At 34.1% G+C, this 15306-nt stretch overlaps 1 protein-coding gene across 1 annotated transcript in view; it reads right to left on the bottom strand.

The window, feature by feature from the left end:
• Window positions 1–15306, bottom strand: part of TAF2 (TAF2 RNA polymerase II, TATA box binding protein (TBP)-associated factor, 150kDa) — a 54747-nt gene that overhangs the window by 6901 nt on the left and 32540 nt on the right. The window contains exons 20-24 of the mRNA XM_004679996.2: window positions 14681–14750; window positions 12253–12362; window positions 7961–8190; window positions 5891–5996; window positions 3998–4120 (exon numbers count right to left, since the gene is read on the bottom strand). Coding sequence (XP_004680053.1) covers window positions 3998–4120; window positions 5891–5996; window positions 7961–8190; window positions 12253–12362; window positions 14681–14750 — 639 coding nt within the window. The remainder of the gene's footprint in view (window positions 1–3997; window positions 4121–5890; window positions 5997–7960; window positions 8191–12252; window positions 12363–14680; window positions 14751–15306) is intronic.

Here is a 15306-nt window from a genome sequence, read left to right as displayed (position 1 = left end):
CTCATAAAAGGAGTCAACCAGACACTGCTTTCAGTAGAAGGACCTGCCACTGCTTATAAATCTGAATCTAATTAAGTTTCTACATACTACTACAGAGCTGTGGGAAATAGAGGACTCTAACATGTTAAGTTTACCACAGATATTCCATTAGCAAAATACAGGCCTTAAAACTAGAAACAAAACCTGGTTCCTTTAATAGACATTGTGGAGGGGGGAAAAAAGAAAAAAAGATGGACTGGAAACTTGAAAAAGAACACAGAGGATATATGTCCATTACAATGTGAAGTCCTTGTATGGACGCTGATTCAAATATATTGCTCAAAATTACAATAATGGCATTTATGAGCCAACTAAAATTGAAATAGTGACTGGATAGTTAATGATTTGAAAAACTTTAATTACTTTACAAGTATAAAATATTACTTGTGGTTACAATTTTTTAAAACACAATAGAGAGCTGCACACTACATTATTTATAAATAAAATTATATAGGATTTGTTTCAAAATAACTCAGAAGAGTGGGGATAGGTTAGTGGACAGATTAAACAAGACTGACCATGATCTGATCACTGTTGAGGATGACTTAATGGTCAGGTAGGTATCCACAACGCTAGCTTGTGCCGACTTTATAGTTTCCATAATGCAGTCTTTTTCAAAAAGTCAATTTGGCACTATATATAAAAATGCAAAATACTCATATTCTTTGATTTAGAAAGTAGTTTTCTAAAAGCTTCTATTTATATACATGTACAAAGACATATATTACATATAAATATTTGTTAGAATACTATTTATAATAACATAACATCTGATAAAACCTAATGTTACTCTATCATCACCAACAACCCTTTGCCCCTAAGTTTTTATCTTAGACAATAAATATTTTTTATTTGCTTATTTTCTATCTTTCCTGAATAATTTTTACCAGGTCTAATCCAAAGTGATTAAAAAATGTAGTCTTCTTCCATATCGATGAGGGACACATGAGTGAATTTATTTTCAGTTAGTATTGTGAGGTGATTGACATACCCTACTGAGAAAAATGAAAATATTACCACCCATCTGACACAGACACTTAGATAATTTCACATACCATTTCAAAAGTTTACAAAGTGCCAGGGAACTTGAGGCCTGCTTATGGTTAGGCACCACTCAATTTTAAGCTAATGAAAGTCTTTATAGTGACCCGAAATGTATGTCTTGTTGTAAACAACAGGACAACCAGAAAAAGGAGATGAATATAACTCACAACATCATAATCTTCCTACGGCATGTTATATGAAAAAGACAAAACAGATGTTCTGCTTTGTTGTTCCCACCAATATTAAAAACTTTCCTGGAGTTGTAATAAATATACTATGGATAGGAATTTACCTGTGGTCAGTTTAAGAAATGCAAAACAAACAGACATACTTAACAGAAGTCTAAGTGAAAGTCTTTCAGTCTATCTGATAAAAGTAGTTAACACCATGTAATCTGCTTATTCCATTCCATTAAATTCATTTAAATTATGTATATGTTTAAATTTTAACATAAAATTTTGTTTCAATTGGAAAGGTACCATCTGTATTTTGGATCCTTTAGAGCACTGTGAAAAAATAAAGTGCAGTATTATATCAAAATAAAAAAAAAATCAAGGTCTGTTTTTCATATTAATTTCAATAGAAACATCTCTGGCATTCTCGGGGCTTTTTTTTTTTGTTTTGTTTTAAAGGATTTTATGCTCCACAATAGTGCTTTTCTGACTTATGCAAGAATATTACACAATATTGCAGGAACTCTCCTCGCAGAAACCACTAGGGATTTCCCTCTGCTCCTCACTCTTGTCACCCTCCTGCTGCTTTATCACCACAACTCCTGCAGCCTTTGCAGGGCTGGACAGGAGTCATAGGGGTGCAGAGGACACGACATGACAAACCCAGCCCTATCACCATGGGAGCCCTTTTTCTGTTTCCACACTCCCGCACGCTCTTTCTCCCTAGTCCCTTCCTTACATTAGGAGACAGGAAGTAGTAAAGTAATGATGAAAAATATTCCAGCCAATGTTCCTTTCTTAATGTATCATCCACATGTCACTTCTACCCTAAAATATTCTTCTATCATATGCATGTAAAGAGAAAATGGGGGGTAGGGAGGTGGGGAGGAAAAGGGAGGTGGGGAGGTCAGGGGGAGGGAATTGTGGCAAAACTAAACCATGACCAGTCTTACACTTTAGTTGACTCTAAGAGAATCAACTAAAACTTTGTCTCTGCTCATGAGGAGAGGGCTCAGGACCTCAAACCAAAAGCCAGTGAAAGGGAGCAAGCAGACTGGTATACAACAGAGGGATCGAGGACATGGAAAGCATAACCTGCCTTAGAGTGGCTCTCAGCTAACTCTTTTTCCAAAAAAGCTAGAAATCTGCATTTTTACATTTAGTCAACTACTTAAAACATTTTTGAAGACTTACATGACAAAATTAAAGATGCCTCTCTAGCAACTCAATAAGGAACAAAAATAAAGCACAAAAATAAAGCCCATCATGAACTTTCCTGCAGAATTCCTAGAAGCTTAACGAGGCCCTAGCTTCTCTTCTATGTCTTCTCTTAACCCCAACTCTCAATTCCAAGCCAAGTTAGCTATCAGGAGGACACAGATTTCTGGCAACTGCAGGGAAGCAGCGAGAGAGGAACCTCCTGTTTTCACTACCAATTTTACCTGGTTAAAGTGCTCTGATTTTCCAAAAGATGGAACTCTGAGTGTGCCTTTCTTAGAAATGCTGCTGACCCCAGTGTTACGTTTTACTCTTCTATTCTGCATAGATGGTTGAAGTTAAAAGTATATTTGTTAGTTAGTTTGGGAAATTTTTAAAGGTGTGAAGGCAGGCAGGAACATCACTCTGGAACCCTCTAAGCTACTAAAAGTTTAAGTAAAATAAAGCAAAATTACTGCAAAAACCAAAACCAGTCAGAGCCAAGAAAAGCCAAAATTCACTTATCAAAATGTTGGAAGTCTTCAATTGACTTTCTGCTGAAATAGATTTTATGTGAGTCTACTACAGAAGACACACAGAGCCCCCAGAGGTATTATAAGCAACCAACAGGCTGGGATCTCAATACCCAAATATCTTGAGGTGCTGCTTTTGTTTGTAGTCTTCCATTAATCACTGTTGATCTCTAAGCTCCTCAAATCAATACACAGCCTTGTTTATATTAAAAAACAAGACATGGTTTATTCAAGCAACCTCTAACCAGTTGGAATTTCAGTCTAATGACTTTTGGAAAAGCTACTCTTTAGAAATTATTTTGTTCACATATGTTGCTTTTCAAAACCCTGTTCCTCCAAAACTTGAAGGCTGAATCTTTGTTTCATGGTAGTTCATCACTTCAAATGTTATTATTTGGGTTATCATCTCTTTTGTAAGCAACAGAAGAATATAGTAATCAGAAGACAATGTGAAATAGTAGAATAGGTAACACACACACCTGAACTGAATTACCTTTCATAAATGTAAGCCCAATTAGTCCAAAGTAACTGAGGAGACTTCTCAGAATGTATTAGTTACTAAGTGGAACATCACTTTTTCAAGAATGATCAATTATAAATCTTTTGTGAGAAGGGAAAAGGGAAAAATAGTTTATTTTTCTATTTTACAAAGATAGGCACAGATTTGGTAGTTCTACTGAAGTTGGTGTTTTCCATATATAATTTCATATATAAAACAACACTGCAAGGAAAGAACAAAATGCTAATAAAATGTGCATCCTGGGTGACATAATGTGAGATGATTTTCCCCTCCCACCTTTCTACTTTTTCATTACTTTCAAGTCTCTAGAATAGGAGCAAGAATAGGTTACTCTTGAAGTAGCAAAATGTCTGCTCACAATAAGCTTTATGTTAGATAAAACAAAGCCAATCCATTGCAAGAAAAATTTAAGTCCTTAGATCTTTACAGCTGATGAAACTTAATGAAGTTTATAGATATGTTCTTGAGCAAAATAATGATAATACTATTACCTGTTCCCTTCCGTGCAAGTTCCATAGTCCACTGGGGCTTTGTAGTAGGTATGCCATCACAGCCTACTGCATGCTGAGGTATCAAAGCAGATCGGGAACTAGTTGGCCGATATTTTGAAAGACCTAAAATGCCAACAAGGAAAAACAGGAATTCATTCTTTTTGTTCCCCAAAAGAAAACAGCTTGACAGGTTTAAAAAACTAACTAAAACACAGAAGTAGTTCAACTAGTCAAATTATAATACAATGAATGCTACTTTTAAAAGTACTTAAGATCCTATTTTATTTAATCCTTTGTCATGGTAATATATGCCTAAATCTAAGGGCAAGAATACAGCATCCAATTTCTGTGTTTCTGCTAAACACAATTTCTTGGATGCTGTATTCTGGGGCAGAAAACATGCACTAATTTTTATTTATATAGTACTCTGTACGTACTAAAGTTTGCTCACTTCCCCAAAGTTTGCTGGTAAATTTCATAATGCTATTTACACAACAAATATATGAAAACAATTCAGGGATTATTGGAGATACTTAAAATAAGAAATGTTTTAATGCTATAATGTGAACAGTGCTAAAGCAGGTATCAAGAGATCCCAGGTTCCGATTCTAAATTATCAACAAATTAGATATATAATGAGGCCATTCTCCTATCTCAATTCCATCACCTGTCATATGGCAAAGTTCTGAGACTTGAGTCTAATTCTGAGGTGGCTATTACTTGATTATGTCATCTAAAGTAAGTCTTTTTTTAGGTTTATTGATTTATTCATACAAAACTGGGGTGCAGGCCAGAGGCACAGGGATGGTGAAAGGATTCACTAGAGACAGGAGGGAGCAGAACAGGCAAATCAAGGCACTGTTGAGGGAAGCAACAGCAGGTCATGAGAAGTCTGCTACATGTGGATCACCTGGGGGCAGGGAATCAAATTCACACTGAAGTGTCTGCAGCTAGCTTGCAGTGCAGCGCTTTAACCCACTGGCCATCAGGGAGGGCCTAAGGTAAGTCATTTAATATTAGTGTTTAAATTTAGTTAACAGTAATGAATAGATTGTTAAGATTCCTTAGAATTATAAAAAAACAAAGAACTATGACCTATCAGTTTTCAAATATATATTTGGCTTGTATTCTACCTGAAGCCATCTGAGATTATTAGATACTAGTGAAAAAAATTTAGGGCTCGACTAATAAAAGCAAAAGTCAAACAAACAAAAAGCAGACCATAGTGAATAAGGGACATATGGACAAATGTGGACAAATGGAAAATGTCAAGAAAGGGGAAAAAAAAAACTCATTCAAAAGTGAGAATTATCCAGAAAAAAATGAAAGTCATATTCAAGAGATATATTCATAAAAATCTGTTAAAAGACTGCATTAGTAACATACTTCATCATCTCTAGGATACTGACTACTTTAACACACAGGGGAGTTCATTGTGATGCTCATAACAAGAATGGGGCACTCTATGGTGGCTAGCAGCACCTCAGTGTTAGTCAACCATTGGTGAAAGCAGTAGTGATGTGGATGAAGCAGGTAGCTGCAAGATAACTTGGCTTATGGCAACATTTATAAAAGTAGATGTCTTTCATCCTCGTTCACTTGGATTAGGCATTTTGATTTGAGTCACATCCATTCTTTACCATACTTGCTATGCTGATAAGCTATATAGTTCAACAGTTCAAAAACAAAGCTACAAAACCTAACCACAGTTCTCCCTCACTGGGGTGGGGCTCAAAGAAAAGGAGAAAGAAAGCATTTTCCTGAGAACAGGCATTTTTCCCATGCTAGTTATTTTTGACCTTTATAACAGTTCAGTTGAAAATAAAGCAACACAAAACAGTAATACACATGAAGTCTCCCCAGGCCCCAGTGAGAGAAGTACACTAATCATACCTGGAGTTGATGGCCTTTCAAGCATATTCAAATGATGAGAAATGAATGCCTGGCTATCATGGACAGTATCCATATCAATCTCCTCCTCATCTTGGGAATTTGAAAACTAAAATGCACATACACAAAAGAAAGGAAAAAAGGGCCATGAGATCACACTATGTTTGGATCTCAGCTCTTAGGAAAGCAACCGAGAAACCACAGGATGTACCCCAAATAATCTTACAGGAAAATTAATCTTTTTCTCATAAAGCATTATGAGAAAGAAAAGATTATGTATTCAGCCTCCAAAAGAAGCGGATTAGAAATTACTAGAAATAAAATAGCAACTAAAATCTATTCTTATGTTGTGGGAAGAAGTAGTGAGCTGTGGTAGATTGTGCACATAGTTCCTTCCCCAAAGAGAGAATTACGTGATAATGGAAGTTAAATAGTTGACTGGAATGTGGAATGTGTTAGAAGGACATTTGGGCTCTTTTATAATAATTCAGTCTATCCCATGTGTTCCTGCTAAGGAAAAACCATTTCAAGTACTCAAAAAGATTTATGAAAAGGTATATATCCTACACTGGTAATACAGGTTTAACCTGTATTTCTTACTCTGATTTTGAGTTTGACTTTACTGCTATCCTCATTCTTCTCCAGTATTTGACCAGGTTCTAGTGGGGACCCCAGAGGTGTATCAGCCTTCCTCTTCACTCCCTGCTGATGAGCTGATATATTACATGATGCTTCCTTGGCAAGATGATCATCTTCCTGCGGCAATATTCAAGATCAAAATTAGATTTCTGAGGACAAGTAGCTCATATGGTAGTTGAAAACAAATAGCTACAGCAACCATGCAGATTACAGCATGCCCAGTGCTTAAATGTTATCAGCAATGGGCTTAAAATAAATTTCACTTTCATCTGTCTACTGATTTTTTTAGGAGGAAGGAGGCATTTAAGCAAACTTTTGGAGCTTCTCCAAAAGAGTATGTCTTTGGGGGTAATTTTTTCTTCTAATTCTGAAGATTTCAAATGTAAATATGGAATTAACATATATGTGCAAGAATTATAAAGTCATTTCCACATATTTTTCATGTCTTTCAGATATGAAAGAGTTCTTTACAGAGACTCTTTCCTATGCGAACTTCCTTCTTCATAATCCAAACTCAAGGATAAATTTTAATAAATTTAATAAATTTAGAACAAATGAATATTGCTGTATTTTTTTAAATCTAGGGAAAATCTAGTAACTTTAGATAAATACTACTAACTAGTACAGAGAGAATCAGTTTTAGAGTTTTAACACACCAGTAGGGAATTGCCAGGCAAGTAATCTGGTCTAAATACTGGTGAAAAATGAAGCTTGAGGTATTGGGGGACATTTTATCATCAGAAATAAAATAATTTCTAGAAAACCTTCTTTAAATTATTGTGAGATGATTAATATGTATCTTAAATGTTTTTCTATAAAAAATATCTGGTAATTTTATAATAGCTGATATGTACTGAGTTTCGTAAAGCCAAACACATACACATTATATATAATTTTTTTAAATTTAATGCATAATCCCCTCCCAAATTAGTACATTCATTTACCAGACCACTGATTGATATTGATCAATTAACTGAAATCAACAAGCATTTGCCAGGCATTTATATGTTGAGAATTGCATGAATTTGTTAACTATAGGGGGCAGTCGTGGGGGTGGGGGAGGAGGGTAATGGGGGGAAAGGGGGAAGGGCAGAGTCCTTGTGTTCAGTTCACCATTAACATACATGGACAAGTTAATATGTAATAAGTTAAATATTCATTTAAATTTTCTACTACTCAAAGAAATTCTATGTTCAAGTACAAAAAATTCTCAGAAGAGAGTAAATGGCCTGGCAGCACATTATTTGTTATGTATAGTTATGTAAAGTGAGTAGCACTTTTAAGTGCTAAATGTCAGTCAGCAGCTTTTAAAATAGTGCCAGAGACAGTGGCTTTAAAATCTGCCAGTTCAAAGAACATAATCATCATCTCAAGATGAAGCTTTCCAACACGTCATATAACATGTCACACTTTGGTAACACACGAGATTCTTACAGGGTTCTGAAATCCAACTAGCTGTGCATGACTGCTTGGATTCATCGCAGCTTCCTGATTGCCTGCTATGACTTCTGGAATTATAGTAGGATTCAAAACAGCTTTTTTCTCCTTCAGGTTAAGAACCAAACCAAGTTCTGGCAAGGGTAAGCAGGAAGGTCTACTGAGGCCAAAAAGGGTGAAGTATAAGTCCACAGCACCACACCGTAGCCTCCAATCATGTGAAGTACCTAAAAAGTGAGTAATAATGAAATAAAAATCAATATGTGCATTTATTGAGATATTTTAAGCTATTCTAGAACCTGTAAAGTACAAGGACACATAAAGATGTCTATCCTAAATATTATTGTTTCTTAATACAGAAATTGTTGCAGAAATAAATGCTAATGAATATTTATTAGTATTGCACCGTTCTCCTTACAAAGCATCAGATGTCCATTAAAAATCGAATATTCCAAAAATGGCTGGCTTTAAATGTCCCTTTTAATTCTTCCTCCTTAGTAACTGCTCCACATCCATCCATTCTCTCTCTATTCACCTTGCTTGACTTTCTTACCCTCAACAGTACGCTGGGATGACAGCACAAAGAACCTCACAAAGCCTACCACTTGAAACAAATTCTCCTAACCTGAATTTATTTCTTCCAGGTTTTAAGTATGGTTAAGAAACCCTACCACTACTTGCAATAACACAATTCAAAACAAACTTTTATACAGGCAAATATTTTGTGAAACACTTTTTTACTTGCACTCTTCTCCTAGATAAGTACTGTTTTTTTTTAATAAGCAACTCTCAGAGACGGCAATAGCTAGTGAAAAGTATACTTGATCTGAAGATGACTGGGTAGAAAAGTTTAGAAGTTGTTAAAGATTGGAGGTAAGTTCTTTCAATTTCTCTGATGAGTTTCAAATTTTTCATCTCTAAGGAAGATCTAGTTTCAGATTACTCTACATCCCATAACAATGACAGGCCAGAGTTCCTTCCCACTTTCCATTCTGTCCTCAGTAGAGGACTCCAGGGAGATATTGCTATGAAATAGAGCTGGCCTGATGATATCTGCAATGTAGGACTCATCTCTGTGGTTTCTAGGCAGAATTTAAAAAGAACTAGGTAACTTAAAACAAGTGAAAATAGGAGTATGACAATTCCTCTGGTTTTAAAAGCATACCATAATGTTTAAAAAGGAGAACCAAAAAAAGAAAAAGCTGCTATAGCAACTTTGGAGAGCATAAATAATCAAGTTTTATGGTTTTCAGCAACAAATATTAAAGTAAATAAATTATAATCAAGTAGGGGCTTTGCTAAAGTTTACTGTAACATATAAGTGAGTACTGTATTTATTATATGTCAAGATAATACATACTAGGAGGAATTATACTTTTACAGAATACATACTATGTACTACATTGTGTTACATTGTTTTTATGCTACAAAGCTGTGAAACAACTGTTATCAATCCTATCTGAGATATTTTCAGTTTTGCTACTATATGGTAAGGTAACAGAATATCTCACAGAAGCAAGGCAGAAGGTTCTGATGAGGATGAAATTTTTATGTTGTAAAAATTATAGAGGAATTAGAAGTGGGAAGACAGTACAGAATGAAATTAAGGAGTTTACAATGGAAACTCATTTCCTTCTCTGAAATAAGCATATTTGTTTCTATGCATCTTACCATAATTACTCTCTTACTAAAAAGTCTCTAAAACCAGGCAAGCAAACAACCTTTGATTCTTCAAAAGTATCTGATGAGCATCGCAGAAGATGGTGTTTCCTTTCTTTCTTTTTACAATTTATTTATGCATACAAGAGCTGGGGTTTAGGCCAGAGACAGGGGATGAGATACCAGAGACAAAGTAGGGAGCAGAACAGGTACACTAATGAAATACACTGCTGAGGGGAGTAGTGGGTGGGTTAGGAGAGGTCTGCTGTGCCATGTGGGTCAGATTCCTGGATGGGAATCGAACTCATCAAACAGTGGCTGCCTACAACTTGACATTACTGAGACTTAACCCCTTGCCATGACTAGGGAGGCCTCCAAGATGATAGATGATGCTTTCTTAACTTCAGTGAAACCCTCCCTATATATTTTAAATGAGTCCAACAAATTTTATAATTATCTCAAATCCACTTGGAATAGGACAGACTACATGTAAATAAATCCACATTGGTCAAAATTTATTTGTTCTCCATATGGAAATCAAATTGACCTGATAATCCAAGAACCCCAACAAGGACTGAGAAGCAGGCAGAGTTCAGCAGAAACAAGGATGTGTAAGCTCACAACTTTTGGTATAGGTGAGTTCTCATTACCATTTCTTAAAAAAATAATTATTGTAAGATAATATAGTAATGAAAACATTTTCACGATCAAACGCTATTTTAAAATCTTGACAACTACAACTACCTATCATACACATTACCATTTTTATTCTCTTAAAGGCCAAATATACCCAAATCTTAATGGTAGTGATGTAGTGGAATTATGTAAATATCTTCCTTTTTGTTATTTTTTGCAGATAAGCCCTATTACATAACATAATTTTACATACATGAAAAAGAAACCCTTTACCAGTTAAAAAAGAAAGGGGCTTACTAGATCAGAATCATTCATGTATCCTAGGGGTTCAGGCTTGGAAGGGTAAAGGTACAAACCCCTAGTTAAGAAAATCCATAATAGGAGGAATTATACTTTCACAGAGTTCATACTATGTACTACATTGTGCTACACTATTTTTATGCTAAAATGCTGTGAAACAACTGTCATCAATTCTATTTGAGATGTAGGTCTAATGTCCAAATGTTCTCCAAAAACATTAAAGAACATAACAAGTCCTCCTAATTATTCATGCTGTTCCCACTATTCATATTGCTCTATTTATTTAAAAATTTGAAGAAGTGAGTAAGAAACTGCTTCTGCCTTACTGATCTCCTTTGTTTAGATTACTAGCACAGAGGATTCCAAACCAAAGCAGCAACTTCGTATTGAACACTATCAAAATTAAATATTAAACACTGATCGCAGCTTTGACTTGTATGACCACAACCTTACAATGGATTTCAAATGTTTTATAGAAATAGAAATTGTCCCATTAATCTTAAAAGCACTGATTTTGACTAAGAAATCTTCTGTGAAAGGTAATGAGAGAATTCTTTGTATTTCATTATGCTTTCCTCAAAGTGTGCACCATCACACTCATGAAATCAAGCATTCTTTTTGAGAATACAGTCAACACAATAGAGTTCATGCCACAGATTAACTAATTGTTGGATGACCATTTACAAGTTCTTGGACTTGTATGTTCATATTCTAAATCTAAATAACTGTCATAACATCATTTAAGGTAACAAGCAGAAAAAAAAATAAGTCTTGCAGCAGCGATCATTCTACGGATTAAGGAAAACATTAGAAAAATTGACTGTGTTGTTTTCAATATACTATGAAGATAAAGAAAGGTCATAATATTTTCAATCTTATTAAATTTCAATGAAATAGCACCTGGTACCTCTACTTGGCAGTACTGCACTGTGATATTTAAATATATACATTTATAAATCATTAGGAAAAGGCCAATGTTTCGATTTAAAAAATAGCAAAGATTACCATGTACAAAAATGGAACTACAGTCTAAATGTGAGAAGCATAGTACTTAATGTGATAATAAGAACATTTTTGAGCACTTAATATGAACTAGACACTGCTTTAAAATTTAAGTGATTTAATCTGTAGTGTACTGAAGCTGGTATCACTCTTACCTCCAGTTGTTAAATAAAAAAAAAAATCAAAGACTTATATAAGTCATAGAGATGGTAAAAATTGAACTGAGACTTGACTCTTAGCAAATTGGTTCCAAAACCAGCACTCTCAAGCACTGAGTTATCCTGCCTCTTGATTTCATTCAATGCTGGAAATTACAACAGTGATGAGACACCATGATCTCCAAGGAGTGTAACAATGGCATGAAGCTAGCTGCCTCTGGAAATGGCACTAAGCAACTAGGTGAAAGGTGAGAAGACAAATTTTTAACCCTCTGTAAACTTTGAAACCAAAACATTTCCAAGGTTCATATTTATTGCTCTTTAAACACACACATAAATTATAATTTTTGTTTCTTCAACTGTGGGACAAAGTGAGTGAGTATATTCTTCACAATGTTATGACATTTATCTCTGCCAAAGTCGCTGTCCTAAGCATATTACTTTGAAAAATTAACCTCAACTCTCTAGGTAAAAAAATCCTGTTATACAAAATACTCCCAACAGTGACGTTTTTTTTTAAAGCCACTATCTTACCAGAATTCATAAGTTTCCAAAGTTGATCTACCAGGGCTTCATTGCATAAAGGAGACTCCATATTCTTAGTAAATGGTGGGTTCTTAGTCAACATATTTAGAATCTTATGTCTGAAAGATTAAAAAAAATTGATATTAAATAAAAACATCTGAACATTTTCAAGATCTGTAGCTCCTTGTTGCTATTTGATCAAAATCTCCCTTCATAGCTTTAGCTTTGTGTTTTAGTTTCATTTCAAAAGACAAAATGGTACATCCTGAATATTAAATGAATTCCTGGTGGGTTTGTTCTTTCTAAAATTGACTTAGCATACAAAGAAGGCTTCCAAACCGGACTCCATGACTCTTAACCCACCTTTCATATTCTACTTCTAAAATATTCTTCTCCTTCTTAGAAAAATTTACAAACACTGGTCAGTTAATAAAAAGTTCTTAAAAGAGAGCAAAACAGAAAGCACAGAAAGGCCAAAAAGGAGTCGACTTTTGAGATAACAAAATGAATATAAACATTATTATAATATCTTTGTAAAGAATGGTAATGAATAGAAACATTTTAAATATGGAGGATTGCAAAGTAGTCTCTTCAAAGTAAGCAGAAGTGAGAAAAGTCAATAGGGTAATAGTTAAATTCTGCCAGCAGAAATTTTTATCTTAAATGAGAGTCAATCTGAACACTTAATGGAATCTTCTGCAAAACAGAGCAATGAGATCAAAACAAAATAAAAACCCAACAACCAATGCTATGCAATGAGTAGGAGGCATCACAACAAAAGGACAGAAAAAGGAAAGTAGAAATAAAAGGGAAAAAACAAGGCCCGACTAGGTGTGAGAAATCTGAGACTTCAGAGTAGTGGAATGCTTGGATGAAACCAAGGAAGAAAGAAACTTAGTGTGTAACTTAGGGATGGCTAAGGAATTTAATCCCTTTTGGCTTCAATTTCAACTCTATCAAACTGAACGATGTAGATTCTCATTGTTAATATGTGCTTTGAAATTTTAAGACTACATGGAAGATTACTAAAATAGTATAAGAACAAAAAGTGAAATGTGGTTATAGAGGCAATTTATAGATAGATAACATGACAGATGTGCTAGTTTTAGGGATAAACACAATTTCTGTCCTTAAAAGAACTCATAATATATTCATTATAGTCAATCAATAATATAGGTAAATAACACCTTTTAAAATATAGATGAGTTTGCTCTTTAGAGCATGTTGATATTGTCTTAATTTTAATTTACATGAAGAAGAAAAGTTTGTATCTGGCTGTTTTTCCAATTTCCCTAGTACTGAAGCGGTACAGCCTAACTAATAAAACTTTATAGTTTTTACTCAGCTCATTACAAAACCTTTACAGTCATGCCAATGAATTGTACAGGGTGCTCTGGGGATAGCTTTGAAATGATCACTAAAAGAGTAAAATTGATTAGTACATGTGTCACATTTAGCAAATAAAACATTTCTTTGAAAGCTTTTCTTTAAAGTTTATAGTATAGAAGAAAGGCTTTTACAAGGAAATATAAATGACTAAGCATTCAAAACAATACTCAAAGAAGATAATGTTTAAAGGAAGACAACGAGAATCTTATGTTTAAGTTTTCAGAGATGAAACACCAATTAACAAAAAGCATATGTTTCAGACATCTGGAAAAGGCCTGAAGCACATCTTGAGAAACTCACTGTTTCGTTGTTGTTGTTTTTATCATGTTCACAGCAGCAAAAACATCCTATTTCTTCCCTAAATAATTGAAAATTGTCTTGGTGGACTAGTGTACTTCCTTTGCCAATCACTAGCTATAAGAAATGGAATCACTCTCTCAAAGAAAAAGCATCTGCTATAAGTTTGTCCCTTGAGGACAATGAATGAATATATAATTTAAAACAGTATACTAAAAAAATAAGTGACAAAATGAAAAGATTTTGCTCAAACTAAGAGAAAAAAACATAGGTTGTACAAGTGACTGAGTAGACAGAAGTAATTAGTTAAGTTTGGTCATGGGTCTTGTTAAAAAGTTAACATTTCCGGGCCATAGTACAGGTCATCTAAAACAAAGTATTCTAAAATAGTAATGGTCTGTGTAAGAAAGCTTACATCATTAGAGTGTTAATGCTTACAGAGATTCAACCAAAAGAGATTTTAAGGGTTTGGATGTACAAGTGATATTCCATGTGCACTATAAATGATTACATAAGCTTTTCTTTAAGTTACAGTAGACATCATACTTAAAATTATAGGGAATAAACTTCTTATTAACAAGATATCCTTAAAGATGTCTTTCCAAAGGCAAATCAAATAAAAAAGGATATGAAGTAATATATAACAATTTCCTGAATTTAAAATCGTAAAAAGGAATGGTCTATGTATAATCTTCTGAAATTATCCAATTTAGAATTTACAAAAACAAAATATTATAGCAGAAAAACTAACCTTACATAGGGCACAGGGTCATTCTGAATCATATTAAGTAGCCATTGTAATTCTTCGTAACTCCTGTCCACTGGAAAAAAATTAATATATTTATTGTTAATTACAACAAACTGAGTAACAACGACAAAGAGTTTACTATAATATTTCAGGACTCTGCCTGAGCTCGATTTCCAATTGGTGTTGAAGGCTGTTGGTAACCTCTTACATTTTTTATGCAATAGAACATTCTCCAACTTTTACAAGTGCTATGAGATAAACACAATCAAGTGCATGATCTTCACTTAAGCTGATTTCAAACAAATCAATGGCAAATATAAAGTAAATTATAGTTAAGAGGCCTAAATTAGAAATGATAACTCTAAATTGGCAAAATATGTTCAAATAAAACAATATTTCTAAATACTCAAAGAGTAGACAGATATGATACCCCAATGGTATCTCACTTGGACTAAATAGCATGATAAGTTGTTTTTGCCCAAGTAGTTGTTTTAAAGCTAAGAGCAGCCTTAATTTTATAACATAGCATAGAAGGCATTAAAAAATAGTGTTAACCATATAACTGACTTCAACAAAATGACTCATTAGTTATTTCCATTCATCTTTTCAACAAGACTTGTTTTGTGGTT

The sequence above is a fragment of the Condylura cristata genome, unplaced genomic scaffold, assembly GCF_000260355.1.
Source record: "Condylura cristata isolate star-nosed mole 26May11 unplaced genomic scaffold, ConCri1.0 scaffold00009, whole genome shotgun sequence".
NCBI lineage: Eukaryota > Metazoa > Chordata > Mammalia > Eulipotyphla > Talpidae > Condylura > Condylura cristata.
Note: the sequence above shows the minus strand (reverse complement) of the source record. Positions and strands in the feature narration are given on the sequence as shown.